The sequence below is a fragment of the Lissotriton vulgaris genome, chromosome 4_1 (genome assembly GCF_964263255.1).
Source record: "Lissotriton vulgaris chromosome 4_1, aLisVul1.2, whole genome shotgun sequence".
Lineage (NCBI taxonomy): Eukaryota > Metazoa > Chordata > Amphibia > Caudata > Salamandridae > Lissotriton > Lissotriton vulgaris.
Window position 1 is genome coordinate 498,839,161 of NC_141691.1, and position 15,447 is coordinate 498,854,607.

Genomic DNA, 15,447 nt, shown 5'->3' on the forward strand with positions numbered 1-15,447 from the left:
GTTGCTTGCCTTCCCCGCCCTCTTCTGAGGTTAAATTGAGCGGGGCTCAATAGTACCCATCAAACAAAACTCAATAAGGAGGCCTTGTCCAAAACTGCACATACAGAGGAGTCGGAAAAGGTTGCAACGAAGACAATTCTGCTACAGGATTCAGACGAACCTGCTCTGAAAGACATTATGTATGCCATTGCCCGAGTGTGTGCGTTACTCGAAAGTAGGATGGACGCCATAACAACTGAGGTAACGTTAATAAGGGCTGACTTGCATAAAATGAGCGATAAGGTAAAGGCGATGGAAACAGTCACAAAAGAGCTCAGCCACGATTCTAAGAAGATGCAGCAACAAATCAAAGACGTTCAAGTAGCGTGCAAAGGGACTGATAAACAAACTGAACGATTATATGGGGAGATCGCGCTGAAATAATGTCCACATTCTGGGAGTGCCGGAGCGTGCAGAAGGGCGCACGCCGTACCTCTTCGTAAAAGGCCTTATCACTAACCACAACACAAAAATGTGTCTAATTTCTTCTTGGTGGAGAGGGCACATCGTGTGCCAGGTGAAAGGCTGGAACCTGGGGCCCCACAGAGACCTCTGCTTGCGCGCCACCTTTCATTTTAGAGACCGCAACATAGTGTTGCAAACCGCCTGCATGTCCCCCTCTGATTACAGCGTGGTAACTTTCTTCCCCTACTTCACAGTCAATGTGCAGAACAGAGAGAATCTTTCCAGGGGACTGAAAGTAAGCTTCGAGAAAAAGGACTTAAATATTCAGTGATGTTCCCTGCTAGACTGCGAGTGGAGGTCGAGGGTAGGGCATGGTTTCTGATCCTCCACTGGCGGCACGGGAATGACTGGACGGATGAAGGCCCGTCAATGGAAACAATTCCAGGTAAATTAGGGATTGCCCTTTTACTGAGCAACCAGCCCTTGATGTGCATCCTTGGGGTAATACAGGACGGACAAACCTTAGAGTGAGACACGAGAACCAAACGAGTAACTGCAAATCGACTCAAACGCAAGGTACAATATTAGACTTTTGTATGGTAGGCGCCGCCTACAGAAGTTCTACTGTATTTCGGATAAGTAACTATTAGAACTATAACTGCAGCATCTGTATAGTGGAACTTGACCTTAAAACAATAGCGGTGGTTGATGATACAGAGTACGCAACCCCCACACTTTCTTTAAATAGAGTTTCTACATGGGGCGACAGACACTCTGTATAGTTTGGGATAAGGGGGGTTTCAGCACAGATTGCAGGTGTGCAAGGAGGGATGTTGGGGGTTACAGTTTTGTTTGTTAGATAGCTCAGATGACACTAATTCTCAGCGTAACAGGGAATCAAGTAATTCATGTTTAATATGTGTGGTAACGCACATGAAATACTATCCCAGGGTTTTGATCATATTTGAAAGGGGGGTCATATGCAAGCATGACAGATTGGCCAACAGGGCAGAACGGGCACCAATAAGAATGAGTTCATCCACACACAGTCATTAGACTTTTGTCCTAGAATGTGAACGGCTGGGAGATAAGCTCAAGAGGGGAATAGTGCTCCAATATATAAAGCAACATTCACCTGATGTGGTTCTCCTGCAAGAGACACATCTGATGGGAAACACATGCGGGGGTACAAACTCGTGGCACATTCAGCATTTATAGCGGGATCCAGAGGGGCAGGAATAATGTTCAGGAAAAACTTCCCAATGACCATTGAACACACATGGACTGATAAACAGGGCAGGTAGGCAGCAACCTCAGGAAGATGGGAAGGGAAGACTATTACACTTAAATCCATGTATGTCCCACCAGACCTCCACACCACAGCTTTCAAGGACCTGGGAGACCTGTTACTTACCCTTCCCGTGGGGTGACTCTTTAAGCGTGGAGACTTAAATTCCATCCCATCCGGACAGCTGGACCAATACCCCCAAGGGAGGTACCACCCGCACGAACGCAACTCTGCAACTTTATAGATGCCATGGGCCTAATTGGCGCATGGCGTGTTCTACACCCCATTGAAACCCAGTTTACTTTCCAGACTGGTGCCCATAAGAGTCTTTCCAGGATAGATTACATCAAAGTACAGGCACACCAGATTGGACAAATCAAAGAGGTTTGGCACTTGGCGAGGGGTATTTCAGACCATTCCCTAGTGTGGGCTTTGGTAGAGGTTGGAGAGCCGCAGTCAGGTAGAGTGGCCCTATAAATCCCTGGTTCCTGAAAGTCCAGTCAGTCAAAAGGACGATTTCCTGAGAAATAAAGTTATATTTCCAAGAAAAGGAGGGATCAGTGAAGTCAACTTAATCGCTCTGGGAAGCTTTTTTAAGACTCTGATTAGGGGCCATGCGTTCTCCCTGATTGCCGGGGTCCGTTAAGAGAAAGCTGCCAACCTTGCCAGGTTAGAAACTGAGATCTTGCACTTGGAGGAGAGGGTTGGGTTAAAGGACTCGGAAAACACCAAACATATGCTAGAGATCAAACATATATGCTAGAGATCAAACTAAAAGAGTACAGGGACCTTACCACAACCGCTGCATGAACACAACATAGGGCCACACTCTGTATGATCTATGAAGCGGGGTACAAAGAAGGAAAACGTTTGGCATGGCTAGACAGAAGAGAACAAGCCAACAGATTTGTGGCGGAACTGAGGGAAAAGTCTGAGTCATAGTTGATAGACCTACAGGAAACAGCTAATAGATTTGCTGATCACTTTCAACGAATATATACATCCTGACCAGTCTCATCAGAAGAGGATGTAAACTCCCTTTTGTCAGACATGTCCCTTCCCACCCTCTCACTAGACGATCTCTCCAATTTAGACAGCAACATCGCACACACTGAGGTGGAGTTAACAATTGGTGAATTGCGGTCCGGGAATGCCATGGGTCCATATGGTTTACCTATCGAACTTTATAAATTGGCCCCCAACAAGATAGCGCCACACCTCACCAAGATGTTTTTGGAGAGTCAGGAAAAAGGGTATCTACCAGCAGACCAAAGACTAGCCACCATAGTAGATATCTACAAGAGTGGCAAACCCAGAAATAAGTGCTCTTCCTATTGACCAATATCCCTGCTCAATGCTGAGGTTAAAATCTTGGTTAAATTACTGGCCAAGAAGTGGACTACTTACGAAGCCCCACTGCCACTCATGACCCGAAAGTGGTCTCCTTGACCTTCACCAGTTAGCAATCCAGATGCCTCAACCACCATAAACCGGTCTTCCACAACCTTACATTATTTCCAATGCAGATTCTATTGCATCCTTTCCTTGAAATTTCCATCTCCACAAGACCCCCTTATTCCTGGCAACAATGTCCTTCAAACACATTTGGAAAGTAGGTAAAAGCTGTATGATATGGAATGATGGTTGACTCCACATAACAACCTGGGTGTCATCAGTGATTCAGGTGGACAAAAACTGCTTGTCCACCTGAATCCAGAATAAATCCTAAATCATCCAGAGCAGCAGTCAGTACGTACTCTATTCTGTGGCAAAGGTGAAAACTGGCTTGAGTAAAATCCAATAAATAATTTTCCTGAAAAAAAATGAGAGTTGGTTGTTAACTACTACTTCCATGACTTTAAATGTGAATGGTTGAAGAGAGAAGGTCTGTAGTTTGAAAGAATATTCATGTGAAAGAAGATTGTTTGCAAACCAGAGTCCTAGTTATGAAAATATCACCAAGTCGGAGGAAAATATACTTCCAAGATCTGTATCAAATTAGCAGTAGAAAGTGTTTTTTGCCTAGGACATTCAGCGAAAATACAATTTTCATGATGATGTATTGGTGAAAATTAGCAATATTGCTAGAAACTGGTGGAAATAATGTAATCTGACCCCAGAATGTCTAAATACAGCCCTGGTTAAATTTACCCTTGTGTGAAATCTGACAGTTCGTACATACAAGATTATTAAACTTTATTTTAGAAGTGCATTTTACCCAGAGTTTGCCAAATAGGAAGTGAGTAAATATAGAACTGTGGAACTATTACATGTTGATTTGTGAAGAAGACTTAGAATGTGACAATTAGAAGAGGGAAAAAATCATCACTTGTGACACCGCTTTATTATTTTGCATGAAGTATCCTTATCTCAAACCAAATAAAGATTGTTATACTAGTGTTCTCATAGCTATGCAAAATTTTAATTTTGGACCTTTTTTGTTTAAGCCGGATTGTTCTTCTGTTGCCTCGGTGGGTCCTGGAGATATTGGGTCATCAAAGACCGCCCAGACGAAAGGTATGATCTTTGAGCCAAGATTCAATTTCTTTTTATCTACATGTGGGAAAACTACTGCATTCAAAACTGGGGAGTACCTGGCTCCTCAGCTTCTCCAGAGCTTCATATTGGTAACAAAACTTAAATGAGCATTTTATTAAACCATATTGTTCTGGGATGTTCCCTCTCCCAGTAACGCAGATATCTCAAATGAACCGTGTCACTCCTGATTTTTAGGCTTCTCTTGACAGTGCAGCATTCTCCAGATCTAAGGTGATAAACCAAAAAGAAGAGCTTTCATGAGTACTACAGAGTTAGCCAGAGTACATTTTGGGATAAATGTTGTGTGCTTCTCTGGCATATGGAAGGAGTGCAGTCATGAGGAATGTATTAGTCTTTTTAGTTTGAGAGCAGTGTAGAATGCCCAGGGCTACACTAATCTACAGTGCAACTGTCACCTGACCTTATGCGATTAAGATTGCAAATATGAGTGTTGTCTTGTCAAGCTACTAAAACAGTTGTGGAATGATATATGCCAAACTTCAATCAATCAAGCAGTATTTCTATAGCGTGGCTTCTCATCCAAAAGGCTGCAGGTAAAATTCAAAGAGCCAGCTCTTGAGTCCTTTCCTGAAGTGGGTCAAATAGTGTGCAGTGCAGAGGGGGAGGGAGTTCCAGGACTTGGCGGTGAGGTGGGAGAAGGAGCATTCTCAGGGGCGACAGATGCGTGGAATCTGAGTGAGGGTGAGGTCTGTGGAGCGGAGGTTCGTGAGAGGTTGATGGAAAAACAGGCAATGGTTTATGTAGGAAGGTCCTTGGTCATGGAGGGCTCTGTTGGTATGGGTAAGATGCTTGATTGGCATCTCTTCTGGATGGGAAGCCGGTGTAGGCCCTTCAGGTGCCGGGTGATGTGGCTCCTCTTGGGTATGTTGAAGATCAGTCTGGCTGCTGCGTTCTAGATCGTCTAGAGTCTTTTTATGAGTTTGGTGGTGGTTCCTGCATAGAGTGCGTTGCCGTAGTTCAGCTGAATGGCTATTAGGCCCTGCATTATCATTCTCCTGGTGCTGATGGGGATCCATTTGAAGACTTTGCAGAGCGTGTGGAAGCAGCTTGAGAAGACTGCATTGACCTGACATTTCATGGAGAGTTTGCTGTCTAAGATGATGCTGGGGTTGCAGGTGTGGTCTTTCGGATTGGGAGTGGATCTGAGTTTTGATGGCCACCAGGAGTCATTCTAGAGGCCGCCATTTCTGCCAAAGATTAGTACTTCAGTTTTATCCGTGTTGAACTTGGGGTTGTTGTTCTTCATCCAGGCTGAGATTTTCTCCATACAGTTGTGGAAGTTGGTGTTTGTCGTTGTGGGGGTCTGTTAAAAATGAGAGGATGAACTGGGTATCGTCGGTGTAGGAGATGATGTTGATGGTGTGCAATTTCACGATGTCTGTGAATGGTGTCATGTAGATGGTGAAGAAGGTAGGACTGAGGGATGAGCCTTGAGGGACGCTACAGATGGTGTGCTTGGGTTGGGAGGTGAAGGGAGGGAGGTAGACTTTCTGGGTGCGCCCGGTGAGAAAGGATGCCATCCATCAGAGCGCCTCATCTGTGATTGCGATCTGGAGCAGTCAATTGATGAGGTTGTAGTGGAAGACTGTTTCGAAGGCAGCGGAGAGGTCGAGCAGGGTCAGGGTGGCTGATTCTCCTCTGTCGAGTAAGTTAGGGTGCAGGTATATCCTGTTGCGGTGATCAGGACTGTTTCGGTCCTATGGCTGGCTCTGAAACCTAATTGGGAATGGTCAAGCAGGTTGTTTCTCTCTAGGTGTTCGGTGAGTTATAGGTTGATGGCTTTCTCCAGGACTTTGTCGGGAAGCAGGATCATTTAGATGGGACTGTAATTTTGGTGCTCGTTGGGGTCTGCAGAGTGTTTCTTGGGGAGCGGTGGTACCTCTGCTTTTTTCCAGGCGTTGGGAAAGGTGGCTGTGGGGATGGATGCATTGAGAATGGTGGTGGGCTGGTGGCTGATGTATTTTCTTCTGAGGTTGAAAAAGTCTGTGGGGACATGGGTCGGTGGGTGTTCCAGAGTGGATGGAGTTCATTCGAGTGATTGTGTTTGGTGTGTTGAGTTGTTCCCATTTGATGAGCAGGTGGTAGGCGGGGTTGGTCGATGGGATGCTGAGGAGGTCAGTGAAATTGGGATCGAAGTTTCTGTAGATGGTTTCTATCTTGATGTGGAAGTGGTTGACAAGGGCTTTGCATAATTCCTTTTAGGAAGGTATCAAGATTTTGGTGGCCGCCTTTTTTTCAGGTTTGAGGTGGCGGTGGTAATCGTTGAGGGCTGGCTTGAATGTGGCCTGGTCTCTGTGGTTCCTGCTGGTGCTTCATTTTCATTCCAATTGTTTTCATCTGTGCTTTGATGTGCTAAGTTCTGGGGTGTACCGGCTGGCTTGTTTGGTAGGTCCTTGCGTTTTGACAGATTTGGTGGGAGTGACTAGGTCAGCGGCGCTGGTGACACGTGTTGAAGTTCTCCACTGGCTGTCCATGTTGGTGGTGACATTGGACTGTGTGATGCTGAGGGCATTGGTCCGTTGGTGCTGAGTGACCTTGGTCCAGCTGTGGAAGGGAGCACTGTGGTGTTTGGGGTGGTGTGGGGAGGTCCAGCGAGGGTGTAGTCTACAATGGAGTGGTCTGACCAATGTGAGTTTTGAGGTGTGGCTGTATCTGAATCTGCTGCTGGACGTGAAGTTGGGGTCCCAGCAAGTTTCCTGCTTTGTGGGTGGGATCTGTGACTAGTTGATTGATGCTGATGTTGTCTAATCTTTCCAGGAGTTCAGTAGAGTTGGTGTCAGTGAGGTCAACCTGTCCAAGTGTAAGTTAAGGTCTCCCAAGAATATCCGGATTCGATTGAAAGCAGGGCTATGAATTCAACATTGGCTTCACTGAGGCCAGTTCACGGTCTGTATTGGAGGGTGCCTTTGATGGTGGTTTTTTCATTAGTGTGGAGCTGAAGTTTGTGTTCCATGATGGGCGTGGTTTCGTCACTGGTGATGGTGCATGTGATAGATTCTTTGTTTACCATGGTGATGCCATATCCGTGTCTGTTGGTACAGTTGCAGTGTTTCATCTTGTAGCCCATGGGTGTTGCCGTGGCGATGTCCCGGGCCGATGCCGAGGTGAGGCAGGTCTCTGTAATGAAGGTCATGTCTGGGGCGAGGGTGGATATGGTGTCCCAATCACGATGGATGGTCACTAAGTATGGTCGAGTGAAGACATCCAACTGACCTACTTGTTGGTAATAGAGTTTCAATTCATTTTTAGGTTGTCTGGATTAACACAGACCCTCTTAAATGATGCGAGCATAGCCCTGAAATAGTTGATACACAATTCTAATACTCCTCATTGGTGAGTGTCGTGTCAATCCTTCGATGGTGGTGGGACGTCAGAGTGATAAAAGTAGAGATGTTTATTGACTGATGAGGGATCTGGGTGTCGGTCTCCTTATGTATGCAGGTTCCCTAGTTAGATGATTGTCCTGAAGAGACCCTTTTACTCACACATGGCCGAAACATCAATGTTATTTCTCCCTTGTTTATTAGATTGAGTGTGATTTACAGGATTGTGCAAGTCCTCAAGCACTTGTATACCAAAAACAGTCCATTGAGCAAGTGATATTACAATTTATCTTATGCATATGTTTTATGAATTCATGCACTCACTTGAGCACTGCGTCGTCATTTTTTATATTAAGTTGTACTAAATACTGCATAGAAACATTAGATAATATATATACTAGCAACAGAACCCATCTCAGTCTGATTGTTGTCCTTTATGTGCAATTCAAGTGAGACCAGACTACTAAATTGTTAAATGAATACATTGAAAAATGATCTCCCCAAATATTTTGAAGGTGTTTCCCAAATGCTAAAAGAGACCCACAGAGCAATTTGTATTTATAGCTAATATTGACACTGGTCCCCATGGGTGTATAGGGTTGTATTTGTGACACGTCACACACTAGTGGGTCTGCTGCACTGATTGTACCACCCACTTAAATAGCCCTTTAAACATGTCTCTGGCCTGTAATTGCAGCTTGTGCATGTAGTTTTTTTTTTTTAAAGTTTTATTTTGTTTTATTAAAGCAGACAGAGGAAAAAGAGCGACAATCCCGCATAACTTTCCACGCAGGGGGCAATCATAGAGGCAGAAAGCCAGGATGTAGAAAGCTATAGAGCGACCACAATCTAGTTCAAAAGGGCAATCCCATGAGGCAATAAGGCAGTCCAGGCAGTGGTCATAACTGAACCACAGTTCAAGAGTCTCGGTGGGGTGGGAAGCTCTGCAAGGTAGAAATATCGATACAGATACACATCGCCTGTTGCATAGGTCCTTTTCATGCCTCAGTTATCGTTTAGGGTGCCGCTAGAATACGAATGAACAAAGAACATACTCCCCCTCACCCCCCCCCCCCCTCCAGTGGTGGTGACAACATTCACTCAGTCATTCATTCTGAACTCAACATTCAGACCTGAAGCAAATGAAGAGCCCGCACCGTGGATGGGCAAACTGCGGAATGCAGACCCCTGGAAAGGAAGCGAACCAAAGGGCCCCAGCTGAACATAAAGTTCTTGAAGTTGCCCAGGAAGATGTCCGCTACCCGTTCCATGCTCAGCAGTTTACACAACCTCGCTTGCCATAGGGAGAGCGCTGGAGCCTCTGGTTTCTTCCAAGCTGCAGCTAGAGTGAGTTTGGCAGCCCCGACACATAGCCACAATATCTTCTTGTCCGCTCGGGTCTGTTGTTCGAGTTCCGGGTCTCGAAGACCCAGCAGGACATGGGCCATTGAGTCAGCTACAGGGTATCCAAGAATCTCTTTGATATGAGATGAATGTATGACGTTAGCACGCATACTATTACCACGCATACCTTTACAACGCGGTATTTACAACGAATACCGTTACAATGCATAGTACTTTGAGGTGCTGGATAGTGGTAAGTATAATTTTATATTCCAACTCCAGTCCCCGTGGACACTAGGGAAGGTGTTTGATATAAAATTAAACTTATTCCCTATCCTAGAGCGCCCCCCAGCGCACTGCGTTGTAATGGTATGCGTGGTAATGCCTGCGTTGTAATGGTAGTGCGTTGTAACAAATGCGTGCTAAACGTTGTATACCTATGAGATAGGATCTCTTCCCAGTATGGGCGGATGATCGGGCAGTCCCACCAGATGTTTGCGGAAATCCCCAAGTAAACCACAGCCCCTCCAGCACCTGTCAGAGGAGGACGGGAAGATGCGATGCAACTTGGCAGGGTATAGGTACCAGTCCATGAGAGTCTTAAGATGGGCCTCCCTGAACTCCACCAAATGGTTATGTGCAGCAATGTCCCGCCACAGGTGCGACCACTCCTCGTCCGAAATATCTCGCTCGAGGATTCTCTCCCAGATACCCATATAACTGGGACGAGGTGACACGGCGGAGGTAAGCAAAAGGTTATAGAGGAAGGAGATAACGCCTTTCATGGTAGTGGTCCGCAAAATGAAGGCCTCAAAAGGAGAGGGAGGCCTCGTGCCCGTCACTGACCACTGGCGACATGGCCCAATGGAGCAGCTGGACGTGATGGAAGCGCTCGGACATTGGGACTCCGTAGTCCCGCTTACAGTTGTCAAAGGTAAGCGGAGTATAGCCATGAAACAGGTGCGTGAGAGCACGACATCCCCCTTCTCTCCAGACTTCGAATGGGCCCTCCCGCAGCGCCGGCAGAAAAGCTGGCTTAAAGTGTATTGGCGTAAAGGGAGATGGGAACGTAGTCCAGCGTTCATCACCAGACACCGTGTCCCAGACCTTCAGAGCAGTGCTGGTGGGGGTACTAATGTATGCGTTCCTGGGCCTATCTCCTTTGGGCTTCCACGCCAAATCCCAGATCGATCTCCCTGCTACACTTCTGTTCATGTGCAGCCAATGTTTCTCCGAGAGTTGTTGGGACCACTCCACCAAGACCCGTAGCTGCGCGGCTTTGTAATATAAATGCATGTTGGGGAGACCCACTCCCCCCTCTCCCCGAGGCCGATGGAGGGTAGCAAAGGAAAATCGCGCCCCTGCCAGACGAACCGAGGCATCTGGGTTTTGAGGCGCCGGAAGAAGTCAATCTCCAGTGGTATAGGGAGCGCCTGGAAGAGATATAAGAACTTGGGGAGAAGAACCATTTTAAGTGCATGAATTCTCCCCAGCCACGATATGTACTTCCGGCGCTCCAGGTCTGTGCCAGCAACGGGGGGGAAGTTTGCAGAGTACAATTTCTCTATTGAGGGAGTCAGCCAGATCCCCAAGTACAGGATGGAATTGGAGGCCCACGGCAGCGGTGTGAGCGGCCGCAATCGGTCCACCTCCGCCGAAGAGCGCGTAAGGTTGAGAAAATAAGATTTATCGTAATTCACCTTGAAGCTGGCCACCTCCTCGAAGCGTAACGTAACCTGAACGTGTGGGAGAGAATGAGCCGGATCCATAACTGATAGGAGAACGTCATCAGCAACTAGGGTAATCTTGTGCTGCTCACCCGTAAAAGGAAGGCCACGTATCTCCCCGTGCTCCCGCACAGCTAGCACCAATGGCTCAATACTCAGGGCGAAGAGCAGGGGGGAGAGGGGGCAGCCCTGCCTGGTGCCTCGAGAGTGCGAAAAAAACGCCGACAGGTGGCCGTTCACCGCCACTCTAGATCGGGGGCTGCTGTAGTTCACTCCCACCATCGATAGGAACTTAGCCGAGAAGCCGAAGGCGGCCAGGGTGTGAAACAGGAAGCCCCAGTCCACCCGGCCGAAGGCCTTTTCTGCATCAAGGCCCACCAGGACCTCTGGGATTGTAAACCTGTTAGCCTTCTCTATCAAATGGATGACTCTCCTTGTGTTGTCATGGGTCTGGCGCCCCTTAATAAATCCAGATTGGTCCGGATGAATGAGCGCTGCCATCAGGTCCTAGAGCCTACCTGCAATGATGGAGGAATACAACTTGGCGTCAATATTGAGAATGGCTATCGGTCGGTATGAGGAGCAATTGGACGGATCCTTCCCCGGTTTGGGGATAATAGAGATCACTGCCTCGGCCATTGAACCCGACGTTTCCCCGGCCTCTGCCATGTCATTAAAAAGGGAGACCAGAAAATCGCTCACCTCCGTTTAGAAGTTCTGGTAGAAAAGAGCGGTATAGCCATCTGGCCCAGGCGCCTTATGGGGCTTCAGGGCTTTAATGGCATCCAGTACTTCAGCTCTGGTGAACGGGGCAGCTAGTAACCCATTCCACTCCTCGGAGACCTGGGGCAGGGGAAGACTGCTTAGGTAGGTCTGTTGGCCCTCAGGGTCAAGGGCCTCCCCTGCATAGAGCGCGGCATAGAAGCGCCCGAAGAGATCAGCTTTGACCTCGTCCCGATGCTGCAGAGTCCCCGCGGCATCACGGATGCCCCCTATGTAGTCCCTTTCCCTCTTATCCCGGAGCTGGCGAGCCAGGTGTCTCCCCACCTTGTTCCCCTGGGCTTAGAAGAGGTGCCGTAGTTTCAGCAGGGTATTTGTTGTTATAGTGGGCCCTAAGCTTCCCCCTAACCGCCGACAATGGGCGAAGGGTCAATCTGGAAGGGTTTCGTTTATGCGCTTGCTCAAGAGCAGCGAGTTCCCCCTCCAGCTCCTCACGCTCCCTCCGCCGCAGTCTGTTAAGGTTGGCATTGAGGGCCAAGCAGGTGCCTCTCATCAACGCCTTAAAGTCGTCCCAGGTGTTGAATACCGATGTATCGGATACGGGGTTGAGAGCAAAAAATTCCCGGATGGCCTTACGCAGCTCCTTACATGAGGGTTCATCCCGGACAAGTGAGGCCGGGAAGTACCACTTGCGCTGCCCGTCACTCCTCGCCGACCAGTGTAGGCAGAGCACAAGTAGGCTATGGTCAGAAACAGAGAGCGGGAACACACGGGAGTCGCGGACCTCTCCTCTAAGGGCTCGACTTACAAAAATGTGATCCAGGCGGGAATAGGAGTGATGGACATGGGAGAAGGTGTAGAACCGAGAATGGGGATGGAGAGAGCGCCATCCATCCACCAGACCCAAGTCACCTATCAGCCGCTGCGTCTCAGTGGAGAACAAACCAGTATCGGACCTCTGACGGTGAGAGCTATCCATTTCCCTGTGCCATACCAGATTAAAGTCTCCCCATCAAAAACAGAACCCCCTCAACAAAATCATCCACTTTCCGCAGCAGGTCCTGGAGAAAGCTATTCTGGCCTGCATTCGGAGCATACACCACCACAAAGGTGCACAGATTACCATGCATCAGACCCTTGACCATCAGCCAACGACCTTCCTTATCGCTGCGCGTACCCATGGGTTGAAAGTGAAGGGCAGAACGGAAGAGAAGGGCCACCCCCCTATGCTTCGTGGAAGCAGATGATCTGTAAATAAGGGGAAAGTGTTTGTGTTTGAGGCGGAGCTCATCCTTGCGCGCCAAGTGAATCTCCTGGAGGTCCACCACGTCTAGCTGGTGATCATTCACATATTTCCAAACTTTCTGGCGTTTTTGCGGGGAATTTAAACCTTTCACATTTCATGTCCCTATATTGAGTGGCATTACACAGTAGAGACCCTTCCCCCGCTATCTGCACACAGTCAAGAAACCTCTCAACCTCCCCCACCCGAGGCCGCCAAAGTTGAAGTCGTGCTGGCGCACCATAACGAGTACATCCACAGGAGGCACATGCCGGGAAAGTGCATGTCAACCAACACCCCGCTGGCTCTCCTCCCCTGTCCCACAGCCACACATCTTCCCCTGACCCCAGCTCTGGCGGACCAGAGGCCAACTCTATATCTCTCCAGCAGCCGGAATCGGCACAAACACACAAATCGTGGTCACCACCACTGCACCCCTATTCCCCAACTCGCCCATCCCTCCCAGTAGACCACCCAAACATCTCCCCCCCCACCCCTCCAGAGCCCTTGAGTTCCATCAAGAACCGATAGAACAAAGGGAAGCAACGAAGAAACTCGAGGAAAAATCTCACAAAAAGGAACAGAAGGTTTGACAATCCTAGAATGTGGACGTCCTTAAGGAATGAGGGTCAGGGCAACAGTCAATGTCCCCCCAGTTGTCCGGTCCGGGGTGTCTTCCCAAAAGTACATAAGGACCCACGGTACCTGAAATGGAGGTGTCCCTCCGACTCCACCTAGTCTGCCTCCCAGGACTCAGGCCGCTCCGGAGCAGTCCTGTGACGGCGCCACCGCCACTGTGGCCTCAGAAGCAACCGCTGCACCTCTCTCCTGCGGGCTAATCCTGGGATCCGGCCTCCTCAAAGCAGTCGCGTGGCCCACTCTCTACCAGGACGGGGTGCGCCGTCTCTGCCTCGATGGGGAGCTCCCTCCTCTCTGGGAGGGAGCAGCGTCATCCAGACCCTGGAGGTCCTTGGCAGCCTTCAGTGATCTGACCTGAACCAACCTGCTCTGCCATCTGAAGATAAGGCGAAAGGGATGGCCCCAAGAGTAGGCCACGTTCTGGTCACGCAGGAAGGCGGTTACAGGTCGAAATTTACGTCTCTTCTGAAGCATTGGGGCCGCCAGGTCTTGGAACAGCTGGGGACGATGATCCGGAAATTGCAAGGAGGGAATCCCTCGAGCCTTTTGAAGTATGCGCTCCTTCCGTTGGAAATCGTGGCTGCAAACCAGGATATCGGGGGGGAGCCCCCCGCCTCTCGGCAGACCAACTCTATTGACTGTCCATCCAGATCTCGCAAAGATCTTCCTTCCCTAGGATCTGCTGGAAAAGGGCTTCTACATAGCCCCGCAGGTCTCCAGCTTCTCCACCCCAGGGCACAGCTCGAATGCGGATGTTGTTCCGGCGGGACCTGTTTTCCAAGTCTTCCGCGTGGGCCTGGAGGTCTAAATTCTGCTCTGTGAGGCGAATCACGTCCTGCTGGAGCTGGTGCACCTCCTCATCCATACCCAGGTCATGTTCTTCCAGCGTGGCCACTCGTTCTCTAATGCCATCCACATCCCTCCTCACCTCGCGGAGGTCCGAAGCAAGCTGGGAGCGGAGCTCCGAAATGTCCTCCTTAATGGCAGAGAATAGTTCCAGCATGAAGGCCTTGGTGGCGGGCGCCTCATCGTCCCTGACTTTGGGTGAGGTGCTGGAACCCGGCGACGCCGTCTGTTGGGCCCCCCTCGGTGGGGCGTCCTTGCCCAGCTTCTCCTTACGGTTTTTGGTGGACATTGCGTCGTCACCGTCAGAGCTATCACACCAGAAGGAGCTCAGATCTGTTTCCTTGCCGTCGGAGGGGTTCACCAGGAGCTTCCTCGGAGCTCCGCAGTAGTCGTTGCACTCTAAGGTCCCAAAGTCAGGGTAGTGCGGGTCACCCCAGGCGGCGAATCCAGTCCACTCCCTCAAGGGCGCGTGCTGGGGGCAGAGAGTCTGTGCCCCAACTTCACTGTGTCGCAGCCAGTGCTTCGAAGGTCTAGCTCGCCCGCCGGGCGATGTGGAGCCAGGGAGGGTCCCAAAGGTCAAGCCAGGGGGCGATTCAGCCCCATTCAGATCAAGGAGGCACCAGCAGCAGTCCGAGTCACCGCAATAGCACACCAGCCCCAGGATCCAGAGGTGTGCTATCTCTTTGCTCCCGCCGCCAGCTCGCCAAGGTAGGTGCCGCACAGATTGCCCGTTGGCCCCTTCAGGAGCCAGAGGGCCAGAGACACAGGCAGGAAAGATGGCGGGGCCGTTCAATCGGTCAGTGCTTTGAAGGTCCAGCGCACCCGCCGGGCGATGTGGAACCAGGGAGGGTCCCACAGGTCAAGACAGGGAGCGATTCGGCCCCACCCCGGTCGAGGAGGCACCAGCAGCGGTCCAGGTCACCGCTATAGCAGACCGGTTCCAGGATTCAGAGGTGTGCTATCTCTTCGCTCCTGCCGCCAGGTCGACAAGGTAGGGGCCACGCGAACTGCCCGTCGGCTCCTTCAGGAGCCAGGTGGCCGGAGACACAGGCAGGGAAGTGTGCATGTAGTTTTTAAACTGCCATTTTCACCTGGTAAAATAAACCTTTTGCCAGGCCCAAACCTTCCTTTATAAAACACTTAAGTCATTTAAAGGTTGGGAATGTAAATTTAAGTTTTACATGTCATGATAGTGAAAAACTCTTAAATCCATGTTTTACTAATGCAAGGCCTACCTTTCCCATAGGATATAATTGGAGTTGCCTTATGTTATTT

The 15,447-nt window shown here is 49.5% G+C and overlaps 1 protein-coding gene across 1 annotated transcript in view; it reads left to right on the plus strand.

Moving 5' to 3' along the window:
* The window catches only part of DNAAF6 (dynein axonemal assembly factor 6), a 148,201-nt gene that overhangs the window by 31,321 nt on the left and 101,433 nt on the right, over positions 1-15,447 (plus strand). Inside the window, exon 3 of the mRNA XM_086966796.1 lies at positions 4,180-4,249. Within this exon, the coding sequence (XP_086822922.1) occupies positions 4,180-4,249 (70 nt within the window). The remainder of the gene's footprint in view (positions 1-4,179; positions 4,250-15,447) is intronic.